Source organism: Mesoplodon bidens (assembly GCF_964165515.1).
Source record: "Mesoplodon bidens genome assembly, chromosome: 1".
NCBI classification, from domain to species: domain Eukaryota; kingdom Metazoa; phylum Chordata; class Mammalia; order Artiodactyla; family Ziphiidae; genus Mesoplodon; species Mesoplodon bidens.
Genome location: NC_138176.1, coordinates 185,072,255 through 185,086,638, shown reverse-complemented (window position 1 = coordinate 185,086,638; position 14,384 = coordinate 185,072,255). Strand labels below are relative to the sequence as shown.

At 44.3% G+C, this 14,384-nt stretch overlaps 1 protein-coding gene across 1 annotated transcript in view; it reads right to left on the bottom strand.

The window, feature by feature from the left end:
* The window catches only part of FRAS1 (Fraser extracellular matrix complex subunit 1), a 461,640-nt gene extending 449,233 nt beyond the window's left edge, over nucleotides 1-12,407 (bottom strand). The window contains exons 1-2 of the mRNA XM_081241677.1: nucleotides 12,317-12,407; nucleotides 5,447-5,478 (exon numbers count right to left, since the gene is read on the bottom strand). Of these exons, the coding sequence (XP_081097803.1) occupies nucleotides 5,447-5,478; nucleotides 12,317-12,392 (108 nt within the window). The 5' untranslated portion in view covers nucleotides 12,393-12,407. The remainder of the gene's footprint in view (nucleotides 1-5,446; nucleotides 5,479-12,316) is intronic.
* Nucleotides 12,408-14,384: the final 1,977 nt, after the last annotated feature.

Sequence of the window (14,384 nt, the reverse complement as noted above, 5' to 3'; positions counted from 1 at the left end):
GGTATATTATTATATAGACAATGAAATTGAGACTCGGCTGTTTAAAGTATCATATCTGAGGCCACACAGCAAGTATGTAGCAGAACCAGATTTAAACTCCAGAGCCTGGATCTTTCCACTGTGTTATACTGTATATAGTAAACACTCCACAAATTTAATTCTTCTTGAAAACTTTTTCTTCCTTCAAATATGCTACAAGTTAGTGCCTCGTGATGCACTTTGTCAGCGTTTGTGAGGAAAAGTATTCCAAGTAGGAAAATCCCAACACTCAACACTTTTGATCTGGGGAAGAAGAGAGGCTGTGTCCACCTTTGCTAAGTGTAACTGCTTTACAGCAACAGTAAGAGCGGCTAACCTTTATGGTAGGTCACAAGCTAAGCGCTTCCTGCTGGTCTCTTTTAACCTTCACAACAGCCCTGTGAAGTAAATCATTCATCTCCATTTTACAGATATAAAAACTGAAGAGTCCAACCATCCACCCCCAGGAAGAACCTATAAAGGAGATGTTTGCTTATGGTGAGGCCAAAGGAAAGTGAAATTCTTTTTACTCAATGTTGATAGAAAAGGACAGGAGATAGGTGAAAACTTTGAAATAAAAAATCTGTTTTCCTCCTCACACTTGATGCCCCTGTCACAGTTAAACATATTAAGTAGGTAGCTTCCCTCTGAGGGACCCCTGATTTAACCTGGTCACTCTCTCTTCCACTGTGGCTGACTTTGGAGAAAGTCCTGAGAGCCTAGGGGTGCAGCGATATTGTGGAGGAAGAAACACACCCCAAAATAGACTATGCAGTGTTTCTAAAGGTAGGGGACCTTCCTGGGTATTTTCTGACCTGAGGAATGGAAAGAAGAGAAAGGAGGGAAGACAGTGTTAAAGAAAGAAGAGAGACAGACAGTCAGTACATAACTGAGAGACGGCTACATGGGGCTTAGAACCCAATGACCCCAGAGTGTCTCCACGAGTCCACAGAGGTGTCAGAAGTTGGGAAACACAGCACATTGTTGGGGATCTGTGTGGGTACATATATATAATATAGCATGTACTATATGTTAAGATGGAATAACCCCCAAACATTCCTTGCTTCGTGTGGTGAATTTAGCGCACGCTAGTGTGGGAGAGCCTCAGCTAAATGGGAAGGGGTGAGCCAGGGACAGCTGGCTTTTGCAGGAGGTCAGGATAGAGACTGGCAGAGACAACTGCGTGACAGGTGCAGCAGGGAGGGGGTGGGCACATAGGGCCGATGGTAAAATAAGCTAGCTGTGTTCAGAGACAACAAGCAGACTGGCTTGGCTGTGAGAAACGGCATGCTCGGTGGAATGGCTTTAAAGTCAGACCCAGGTTGCAACGCCCTCTTCCTCTAGCACTGACTAGCTGTGTGATTTTTGAACAAGTGACTTAGAGTTTCTTAGCCTCAGGTTCCTGATCTGTAAAGACAACGTCTATTTCCTGGGATCGTTGAGAGTGTGAAATACATAGCAGGTGCCAAATAACAGTTCCTTCCTCTTGTCCTTCTTCTTGGCTGGTAAAGAGGAATTTTGTTATTGCAGAAAAGCACATACCAGGCACTGCGTCTGGGTGTCTTCCCCACATTACCTCCTTTACTCTACAAAAACCCTTCAGGAGAGGCTCTATTTATCCCCGTTTCACATAGGAGGCGATAGAGATTCAGGAAGGTTATGTAACTTGGTCACAGAGCTGGTTTGTAGCAGATGAGGAAGAATCAGAACAAGGTCTGTCGGCAAAACCCCTAATATGAAAAGATACATGCACCCCAGTATTCATAGCAGCACTGTTTACAATAACCAAGACATGGACGCAACCTAAGTGTCCACCGACAGAGGAATGGATAAAGAAGATGTGGTGCATATACACAATGGAGTACTACTCAGCCATAAAAAGGAATGAAATAATGCCATTTGCAGCAACATGGATGGACCTAGAGGTTATCATACTAAGTGAAGTAAGTCAGACAGAGAAAGATAAGTATCATATGGTATCACTTATATGTGGAATCTAAAAAAATGATGCAAATGAACTTATTTACAAGGCAGAAATAGACTCAGACATATAAAACAAACTTATGGTTACCAAAGGGGCAGGGATAAACTAGGAGTTTGGGATTAACACACTACTATATATAAAATAGATAAACAACAAGGAACTATATTGCACAGGGAACTATATTCAATATCTTGTATTAACCTATGATGGAAAAGTATCTGAAAAAGAATATATATATATATGTATAACGGACTCACTTTGCTATACACCTAGCTATATAGTTGTGCTATATAACACAACATCGTAAATCAACTATACTTCAATTTAAAAAAATTTTTTTAAAGGTCTGTCAGACTACAGAGGCCCTGAATGAACCACTCTATCTGGCAGCTTCCCAGGCAACAAGTGATGAGATGGAAAAGGTATCAGTGGAAGGAATCCTTACAAGATAGGTTGAGAGTTAGCAACTAGCAGCCAGAGCCTAGATCTGTGTCCTCATTTGCTTGGTATGTTTCATGGAATTCTGGGTGAAGCTGGTGCTTTGCCATTTCCAACCAGACCCACTTTCCACTTCTGGTTACTCACCTGAGTAATGAAGGAAGCACAAGAACTTCAATCCCTGCCTCACTCTCCCCACCTATAAAATGGAGAGTTTGGACTACATGATCTCCAAAGTCACTCCCAGCTCTAAAATGCACGTGGGTAGAATTTACAGGGTTTGGGGCTGGGACACTATGCCACTATCCTCAGAGGCAGCCCGTGGCTGTGATGCCTCTTACCATAGAAATCCTCTCACCCAAGGAGTTGTTTAATCAGAGAATCCTAGAACAGTATATAAATGTTCTTAAACTTTGTATTTTAATTCAAAATCATAAATGCACATTCATTCAATTTCATTGATGCAGGTGCAGTGCTTTTCTTCAAGACCAGGTCATGTGGCAAGAGAGCAGTGATGAATTATTCATACAATTAGCTATGGTCACAATGCATCATCCCCACTTCCAGTTTGAAGTTCCTTAAAATGGAAAGAGAACTTCAAGAGGTTGCAAATAAATCCGAACGCAGAATCTCTCTGGACTTTTGTGCTTTTCCCCCAATCTTTTATAGTTGTTTCTCTCATACTTAATTTGACAGCAAATTTTCAGTGACTCACCTCTATAGAGTCTTTTTGTAAAGTATTCAACATAGTTTCCCTAGAAACAAATGCTATTTCTTTTCATATTCTCATTTCAGCAGTTTAATTAAACTATAAGTCAGGTTTTGCCATTCTTCTGCTCTAGCTCCTCCAACGGCTCACCCACCTGATTGAAAGGACAAGCTAAAGTCCATAGAAGGACACGCTGCTCTGTCACTGCCAACCTCTCTGACCTCATCTCCTGCCATCCTCCCCCTGGATCACGTGCTCCAGCCACAATGACCTCCAAGTACTTCTTCAAATGGCCAAGCAGGGTCCCACTTCAGACTTCACACTCCCTGTGGAATTCTCTTTCCCTGGATATCCAAGGGGCAAGCTCTTATAGTGCCCTTCAGGTCTTTCTTCAAATGTCACCTTACTTTCTCAGGGAGCCCTTCCCTATCCCCTTATTTCAAGAGGTCACCCTTGTCCCCTATTCAGCCTTTTCTATCTCCCCACCCCCATACTGTTTTCCTCCTTAGCACTAATCTGACATTCTAAATATTTTATTCATTAGAATTCGAGCTTCATGAAGGCAAGGATTTTGCCTGTTTGTTCACGGATGCATTCCCAGTGCCTAGAATAGCAGGTCCAGAGTTGTCACTCAGTAAATATTTGTTCAATAATAATCTTTATTATTGTAGTAAATGTGTTGCCTTTCTGCCTGAGTTGCATAACCACAATCACAAGTACGTCAGGGTAGAGGAGGTGTGGGAACAAACATAGCAGAGTCTTGGTAAGCAAAGAAGGCAACTAGAGGGGTCAGGAGTGTGCTAGTGCCCACTCCTTTAACTTGATCAAACCAAACTGACCTCTCCCCATACTTGATGCCTTTGTATTCAAATGTACAATACCATGCGGCCACATCAAACATAGAAGGTAGTCTAGCCACTTTCTTCAGTTCAGGAGAACAACAGAAAGAAGACAGGTTGTTTTGTTCTGGTCCACCCCTTAATGGTCAATTACCTTTAGCAAACCTCTCTCTCTCTCATCCTTGGTTCTTCATTAAAAAGGGGGAGAGTATAAAATAATACATGACCTGCCTATTTCACTGATCTGCTGTATGTATCAGGTAGATCGATAGCTATGAAAAGATATTGAAAAGTTACAAAGGACTCTATACAATAAGCAATTTTCTTTGTATTAAAATGGACAACTAACTTGTCTATAATATCTACTACAGCTCCCCAAAACTGATGATGTATCTTATAGCACTTTGATTTTAAAATGATTCCTAAAATGTATTAAAGAATAAACAGAAGGAAGAGCAGGCTTTTAAGGGCATGGAATGGGAAAAAGAGTGGAAAATGGCTTTCACTTGATTCTTTAACAGAAAAATATAAGGAAGGAAAAAACACATAAATCTCCAGAGCAGTAACTATATTACATAAAGTTCAGATTCAAGAACGTCTACAATTATCTAGGCTCTCAGATATTTCAAATATTTCTCATCTATTTCGATACCACAAGGACAATCCAAGATGACATATTGGTATCACACATGTCAATAGCGGGTTGGGATGTAAATGAGCAAACCCTTTCCAACCATCTGAGTTTTGTTTTTATTACAGCATTTATTAAACTAAAATAAAAAAGTGGTGAAGAATGACTTGTCACACCACTTATTAGAGTTGATGGAGTGTAGCCGGTCTTTTCAATTGGCTTCTAACACACTGTTATGCACCATAGTACATTATTAATGAAAAGAAATGCAGGAATCTTGCATCAGCTTTTCCCCCAAGTGATCCTGACATTAAATTCAAAATCAGTTCTCCTCTACATGGCAAAGGATCAGAGATAAAATGTTAATTTGTTTGTTACCAAAACTTAAAAGTATAATTCAAAACAACAGTCAGGATTCTCCATATTGTACTCAATAATTGTATATGTTTTTGGAGGGGGGATTCAAAGGAAGAAGCAAACAAGTTGTTTGGAAGATAAACAAATTGTGCCCTAGTTCATATCTGACAAAAGAATGAGATCTAGTTTTCTCTCAGATTGAAAGAACTCACAAGACAGCCATGGAATGCAAATTGGTGTTGGGTGTTTGAACTTCTCTTCCAATATCTGAGTATCCAAATGGAACTAATTCACTCTGGAAAAGGTATTAAGTAATTGAGCATGATTGTGCCAGAATGAGGGATAATCCTCAAACTGAAAAGGAAAATAAATACATTTTACAATGACAGGGTCACCTCACTCACTCAGTAACCTCAATCAAGCATTTTACATTCAAAAAAAATAAACCAAATATATGAAGAATGACCTACCGCCAACAAGGAACCCTGATAGACACAAGCACCTGTGGGGAAAAAAACAAAACAAGAATTAAAAGGGATGCATAATAGACCAATAGGCACTGCCCTGGCCAAAGTACACTAAAACTGCATCTACATGCATCATAATCAGCCAACTGTGCTTTTTCCAAAGCTTGAGGATTCTGCCCCTGGGGAAAAAATCCCATACACCAAAACAACATTTCTTGGACATGCATGAGGGAAAGCATTATTAAAACTCATTATTTGAATTTTAAAATAAATGTATGTATAACGACATGCTATAAATACACTGGTGTATTTTCCTATATGACATATCAGCAAAGCCTTCCTAATCCAGGCCCAATTTACTTATCCAGGCTTCTCTGCCACTCTTTGCTTACACAAATTCTCCAGTCCAACCCAAGAGGCCAACTTAGGATCCATGGTAATGCTTTCATATGCCAGTGCCTTTACTCATTTTTGTTTCCTGCAGGAGATGCATTTGGTCTAATCAATTTCCTTGAACTTGATCCCATCTCCTTCATGGAGCTTTCCAGCCCACAAAATTATGCTTTTTCTAAACCAATTTTTGCACAGCACAGCAGGTGTTGATTTAACCTATAAACATGTAGGCAGTGTGCTAACAGATACTAGCTCAGAAACAGGCTGCAAAGCAGATTGAAATAGCATACACACACCAAGACAGATCACACCTTGACAACGTGCCACAGTTAATCTCCAAAGAGGGAAGGACACATTTTACTACAGTGCTTGGATGCCAACAGATCATTCATGAAGTCTCAGTACTATTAACTTCTCAGGAAAGGACTGGTCTACCTTATCTACTATAATGGAATTAAGAACAATATTCAAAGAAAAAGAGATGGTTATTTACACTTGGGGTTTGAATCAAAGATCTCCATGGGCAAATTTATTGAAATGAATTTTTGTGCCCTTGAAATTCAAATAAGAATAACTTGAGATAAAATCTTGGGGGGAAATTCTTCCTGACTTATTTTTAAGAAATTCTGTTCCAAAGACAGTATTTCAGTCTATGGTATATCATAAGAAAGGAGATATAGATATAGATAGATAGATATGTATATATAAACACATATATGGATATATATATATATAAAATAATCATATGACATGTGGATATGGATATATATAAAATAATCGTGGGCTTCCCTGGTGGCACAGTGGTTGAGAGTCCACCTGCCAATGCAGGGGACACAGGTTCGTGCCCCGGTCCAGGAAGATCCCACATGCCGCGGAGCGGCTGGGCCCGTGAGCCATGGTCGCTGAGCCTGCGCATCCGGAGTCTGTGCTCCGCAACGGGAGAGGCCACAACAGTGAGAGGCCCGCGTACCGCAAAAAAATAAAAAATAAAAAAAAATCGTATATAGGTACATAAATATATATCAACACAATGCAATTCCTAAATTATGTAAATGGACTTATTTAATTACTTCTCACATTTAAAAGTTAAACATAAAGATCATCACTTAGGTACAATTTAACAAAATTTAACCTTTAGAATAAACAAACAAAATTTAACCTTTAGATAAAACCATCCTCAAGTAATTTTACTACTCTCCTCCATAGCACTACCCTCCAAAGGCCAGTAAACTTTCAAAGCTCCAAAAGGATTCAGGTATCTTAAGATGTATCCAAGTACTCATATCAAAACCCATTTCTGGAAATTTAGACAGATGTTATAAAGTCACAGTAACATGAAAAAATAAAGCAGCATTGGGTGTGGCATCACAAACACACTTGGTTAAGCCAAACATCTGCTAGAAACTCAAGTCAAAACTATGTGTAACTGCTGATAAATTCTATCATTAGAAAAGGGAAATAACTCAATTTGGGTTGCTCTAGGATGTACAATTCTAAAAGAAATAAGTCTTGGTCTCTGAGGGCTTTCCTAAAACACAACATCTCTACCCGAAAGGGAGCTACAGAAATAAGTCTCCATTAACACAGCTTCCAAAACCTCATTGCTTCCCTGTAGAAAAAAAGAAAGCATTCTACTGTGATGCCCAGTCCCATCAAACATTCATCACCACCCAATGCCAGATGCAATCCTCCAAAGCAAGCGTATTTCTCCCACACTGGCACAAGCTTCACACCCACCAGCAGACTAAGTCAGGAGGTTTGTTGGCATTGGGTGCTAGGTGCAGCTTCTGGTTCTGCCTTTTCACTAATCGATCGACTCATATACTTTGGAAAACAAAGTTACTCTCTCCACTCATCACTTTTTTTCTTAAGGAGCACTGGAATGATTGCAACTCTACCTGAAGTTTCGATTTGGGCTTTATTTGAACTTGAAGCTCCAGCTTAAGGGGAATTCTAACTGATGATGCATATCTAGAAGGAGAAACAGGCCTTCTTCAAGGGAAAAGAGGAAAAATAAGGGACCAAGAACTTTGCCAGTTTCAGGGCATGGAATACAGCTGAGGTGGCAGGTAATTTAAGTTCTGACACCTGTGAGAAAGTGCATAAAGTTGTGCAGGGTGAAGGGATCACATGGTGCCAAGAAGGAAGCTGAGATCTTGAGACCTTCCTCCTGTGGTTGGCGCCTTTCTTGCAGGTCGCATAGGCAAAATGTCACTTCATATTCATTTAAACAAATGTCACTTCATATTCATTTTTAGGCCCTTTGGCACATTAGAATGTACACTATTATGAGACACCTGTATAAAATCTGAAGTTTTCAGAGGAAATTTGAGATATAATTTGCACCAGTACTCACATCCTGAAACTATTCACTATGGAAACCCTACCTGATTACGTGAGTAAATTAGAGAAGTTAAATCTAAGTCACAAAATGTCAGACCCATTTGTTCAAAGAAATAGTGGCACATGTGACCATAACATACGAAGAAGTTTGGAAAGCATGGTATCACAAAAACATGACTCATTAGGAACAAGCAGCCACAAGTTGGCATTTAAATGTTCAAGCTTTATTTTGTGCTATAATTCAGCATATGGCTTGTACACTGTGGAATAGTTAAAATAGAATCCTTTTCTGGACTGACAGGACAGCTCCTGTCCTGATTATTGTCAACCAGGAGTCAGATCAATTAATAGAGTAGTTAAAACAAAAATGGGCCAACTGTTTTTGAACTAGTGTGAGATTTGGCACACGACTCCAACTATGCCATGTGGTAGTCCCCTCTCCTCTCCTGAGCCAAGTGGTGGACAGTATTTTATGACTACTCATATCTGAGTAAAATTGAGTAATATTAGCACTCAAGTCCACAACAGTGAATACAGATGACCATGCTCTCACTAAAGGATTTATTTGCAGAGGGTAACACCCAGAATCCAATCCCCAGAGGAGAACAGAAATGCAATATGATGGAAATAAGAGCCTATGACAATACAACACCCTTTATTTCCACTAGCTGGTAGTTGCAAAAGCCAAAAGATGCAGAGTTGTAATTATTCAATATTGGGAAACCCACCAAGGACCAACATTTACATGTCCCTACTGCTACCTTACCTATATTAATGATTTCCAGGTATGCAAACTCCTTGAGGGCAGGTATTATTATTATTTTGATGTCTGTATGTCCCTACCAGACATAACCTAATAGCCTGATATATAAGCTATCAATAAAGATTTGTGGAATGAAAGAATGAAGAGATAGGCTATTTTTCCCCATCCAATGTCTTTCCTTCCTTAACACTGAGTTTTAAGTACTGAATCCTATACAGAAGGAACTCTTCTACCAAGAGTGGAACCACATATGCTGATCCACCCATAAATAAAACACTCTGTCTATCAAATGATCCTTTTCAGTATATTCTGCTAATGGCATTTAAAGGAAAAAGACTGGAAGATTGTAAGCTTGGCTAAAGTCACATGGGGAGTGATGGACATAGACTAGAACTCAATTCTCTTAACCAATTCAAGACTCTTTATCCACAGCCAACATGTTCTATCTAGTGTAATTTCACAGGATTTCCACCAGTCGACACAACTCAAGACGTACTTCTCCGGAAACACATGTGATTCAGAAAGCAGCCATGTTTGCTAGAAGTTTCTCTGTGACTTGTTGATTTTATTAAGTTCTCAAATCACAGTAGTTTGTCAGCTTGGCGATATAAGAAAATGTAAAATAACACTGCCAATAACCTGCTTGTAAACCTTCATTTTTCTTTTAATAACTAAAATAAAATTCAGAACTAGAAAGATGCAACTGACCAAAAATAAGGCAGCAAATACTGATCTCTTTTTTTTTTTTCTATGCTGGATGATTAGCAGTATTTTAGAGCTACCACCTTTCTGCATTTGGTGAATAACAGACCACAGCCCAAAGAAGTTAGGTGGTTCATTCAAGGTCACACAGCAGCAGTCTAAGCTTAATTTGAAATGTGATTTGGCAATACTCATTCACCTGACCAAAAATTTTTAGCACCTATTGTGTACCAGGAGCTGAGTTGGAAGTATAATAACCAGAAGCCATCCTAAGCCCTCTGCGAGCACACAGTTAGGTGAGGAAGATTGTATCTTTATCAACTAAAATTATAGAATTATTAACTGGTGTACCAGAAACATATATGACATGCTCTCTGAGCACTGAGAAGAAAACAACAAATTCTGCCATGGCCTGGACAGCAACAGTATCACAGAGTAGGTCGCATCAAGAGACCCACACGTGTGAATGCTTCTTTTCCATATTTAAAAATCATTGCCAAGGCTAATAATAAAAACTTGAGGAAATCTCTAATCTCCTTAAGCTCTCCATTCTTGACCTCAATGCTCCTATTTTTAAGAGAAAAAGAAAACCCTGACAGAACCAAATCAAAGGACTCATCAGATGACAGCTGATTTTTTGGCTGTGGGACTGTTATCATTTAATTAATTTAATGAGATAAAGTACATAAAGTGCTTAGCATAGTGCCAGGCAAATAGTACAGTGCTCAGTAAATGTCCATATTCATTCATTCATTCATTCATTATTAGGTAAGCATCATTATGACTTGGATGGAAACTCTCAGATATCTAAGAATCCAAGTTGTGGGATGATTCTAGAATGTTCTGAAGGTGGGATGAAAGAGTAAGAAGCAAAGTTTCCAAAGAATCTTTGGAGGAATAGCGCCCCTCGTGCCCTACACTCCTCTCCCATTAGAAGACTTTGGACGTTTTTAAACTTTGCCCTTCTTGTCAACCACTCTTCCAAAGAGCGAACCCTGCAGACCCTTAGTAATAATGGCTTTTGTAATTTCAAGAGATTTGCTTCTGAAAAGCAAATCTCTTACATCATTCCAACTGCCCCCTGGTGAGCTATCGGGGACAGACAGCACGTTTTCCGCGTTGTGGGACATGATCCTAAATAGGAAACTGCCACCACCAAGTGCAAACGTAATTTTTCTGTCTCAAATTCACATTTGGGTGGCCTAGGTTGACTCTCCCATGTGCTTTACTACAATTAAGCCCTATACGTTTTATTGTCTTTTAAGTTTGCATACACACGCACACATAAAATAAAGACACGGTTCTACAGGTTATGCCCTGGTTGAAAAATGCTGCACAGGCCCCAGACCTGCACTTCCCGGGGATGATACACACTTGACATAATTCCCGGGAGGGTGCGGGCTGGCGGTCTCTCCACCCACAGGAAAGTCCCCACTGCCGTGCGTTTCCAAAGCCACCGCCACTTTCTCCCGGGAAGCTAGCTAGGAAAAGGCCGCTGCTCAGGTGACTGCAGGTGGATCCGAGCAGGGCTGTGTCCTCCTCCGGGGCTGCCGCTGCCCCCAGTCCCACGCCCGGGTCCGCACCCGAGCGGAGAAGGCGCCCCGCCCCACGCCCGCGACGGCCGCGCTTGATTTGCCGCGGGGCAGGTGAACTCTTCTTCCCGCAGCTGGATGAATAATGAACGGAGCCGGGAGGGGAAGCCGAGAGCCCTGCGCGGTAGATTAAGCCGTCTTCCTCAGCCCGCCGGCTCCCTTCCCCCTCCCTAAGCACCCGCTAGGCGACTTGCCTCCCGACTCTAGGCAGGTGGGAGCTCACGCCGCCTCGCGTCCCCAGGCCCGCCATCCTAGGACCCACAAACTCTTGATTTCCTTATCGATTCATTTATTTGCCTGAGCTCACATTGCTCTTGCTATCATGGCGACAACTCCCGCAGTCTCCTTCTTTCTCACCCCCAGCTCCAGGGTTTTACACTTAGGTTGGAGCCCCGGAGGAAAACTGGGAGGCAGGGGGCGAAGTCAGAGAACGGAGCTAAACTCTTATTAACCACTTCTTTTCTGAGGAAGAGGCAGGCTCGTGCCTCTCTGTACTGGGGAGGTTTCTTGTGGTGCGACTGAATTGTCTACTTCCAGAACACGCTCTAACCACCTTATAAAATCTTAATTGGACTTTAAGGGTAGACTCATTGGGGGAAGGAGGGAGGGCGAGAAGGGGGTTTTAAGGCGCCGGATTTTATTTTTCATAGGAGCATAAGTATTTTTACACAGGTAATTGCAATTGTTCACTCCTCACCTACGCTCCATGTAGATGCTTTCCATTCGGGGGCACCGGGGAAGTGGGAAGAAAGAGAATCCAATTTCAGAGATGGCACCTCGGTCGGCCACCCCCCCACACCCTCCCAAATGCACTCAGGGCAGAGAGGGAGGAGGGAATGGGGCTTGTGATCTGCATATAAAACAATCAGGAGTTGGAATCTTCTCACAAAAAGCCCCCTCTAGTTCCACGGCCACCCATCCCCAAAAAACTTCCATCTGACCCACAATGCGATACACCCGCTGAGCTTTTTAAAAAGCACGATCTCTCTCTCTCTCTCTCTCTCTCTCTCTCTCTCTCTCTCTCTCTCACACACACACACACACACACACACACACACACACACGGCACCGCTCTCTCACCTTCAGAATGATGAGGCAATACTGCAAATTCCGCCAATGCTAGGGCCACCCCGAGCCACACTTTGAAGACACTCATTGCCGCCTCTGCGCCCACGCTGGACAAGCCCAGCCTTCAGCATCCAAGAACCAGTTCTCGGCCAAAACGCAGCCCTCGGCGCCCCGGGCTGAGCGCCCCGAGAGCGGGGTGCGACGGGCGGCGGGCGGTCACCTCCGGGGAAATGAGGCGATGGACGGGCGAGAGCGACACTCCCGTGGCGGGGGGGAGGGGGAGGGATTCAATTCACTCACTGCCGGGCGGAAAGCGCGCCTAGCTCTCCAGCAGAGCAGGGCGCCAGCGTCGGCTGAGCTCGGGAGAATAAAAGAGGAGGCAGGGCGCAGTGACCCGCGGCCAAGGCTCGCCGGAAAGTTGCCCGTCACCAGCCGATTGGATCTCCCAGCATTTCCCGCAGGCCGGACACGCCCGCTCCCGGGTCCCCAGCCGTGGAGATCCCGGCGCAGGTTCTTCAGCAGCAGCTTTCTAAAGTTCGCTTGACACTCGCAGCGTCGGCCGAGGGGGTCGCCAGGAGCCCCAAAAGACCCACCCACTCCTCCTTCTGGGCTGGGCCACCCGGCTCGGCGGACCTCAGCCACCCGGGGCGGCTCGCGGGAAACTTCGTGCTGCGCTGCGGGCGGCTCGTGCGACTCGCCGACGCTGCAGCCGCACGCCGCCGCCGCGGACTGCGCTCCCTGCCGCAGACTCCGCGAAAGCTTCGGAGGAAAGCCGGGGGCGGCAGAGCTGGGGACCCCGCCGCTACTTTCCCGCCCCCGCCGCTGGCCCGGGTGAGGAGCCCTGCGGGGCGCGGCTCGCTCGGCGCCAGCCGCCACCTCCGCCCCGTGCGCCCCGAGCAGGTCTGCTGGGTCGAGGTGTGATTACGGGAGCGGAGGAGGAGCCATGGTTTTAAATGCAGCGAGGAAAATGCTAGAGAGCCTGGAAAGGACTTCCGAACTAGAGCCACTCGACCGGAGAGCCCGGAAACACACAAAATAAGGCCCCCCTCTGGAACCCCGCGTTTAAAGGACACACGCTCCGCCTTCCTCCGCCTTCCCCCACCCCCCTCCTTCCTCTCTCCTTTGCTCGGTGCGAAAATGGACCCAGAGACTCGGAGCTTTTGCAAAAGATTCCAGAGAGTCACGTGGAAAGGGGAGAAGCGAGGAGGGGGGAGTGAGGGGAGGCCGAGAGAGCAACCTGATCCCCTTATTCTTTCTGCTGGAGTTCGGATTGCCTTTGTCTGGGGCGGCATCAAAAGTGGTCACACCAGGGAGGGCTGGAGGGGAAGACGGCGTGGTCCTGGCTCCTGCACAGCCTAGGGACCCGCGAACCGGATCCACAGCCCTCCCTTGGGAGGGGGTATGCCCACATTCAACGACCCCAGCGCTACTCCCCACACAGACACCCCGCCACTCCGGCTGCACTAAGAGAGTGAGGCAGATCTGATCCATGTTCCTCGCTCTGAGACCATCAGGTCGTCGCATCGTGGGTTTACCAGCAGCCTGGGAGGATCTCGGTGTGTGTGTCCTAGGCGAGGCCTCCCACCGCGAATGCACCTTTCCCTCTCCCTGAGAGAGGCTGTCAGTGGAACACTACGCAGCCTCTGCGCGGTGGCTCCAGCTGCGCCCCCAAATGCCAAAGACTGGGAAGTAAATGTCAGGGCAGGGAACACTGGGGCATGCCCTTGAAGAGTGGATGTCTTGATTCCTGGTCAGGCCTGAGTGCCGGCAGCTATTTTTTAATAGGACCAAATAAAAATAGCTGGTCTAGGGTTTATTTTATGAGAATAGTTGCATCAGAAAGATGCTGCCTGGATTATAAGTGGCCCAGAGAAGAGACGCCCTGGGTCTCTCAGTTGACCTCAGACGGGCTAGCCTGTCAGAGGGGAGTTTGTCCAAGCATTGAACTCCGAGGTGTGAAACAGCAGGGGCCCAATTTATTTCCAGTCCCATCACCATAATCCAGTGGACGTTCTGCTCCGCTCTAGGGCTACTTGGAACGATTCACTTTTCAGAATAACTCAATAAATTGTAACCAGCA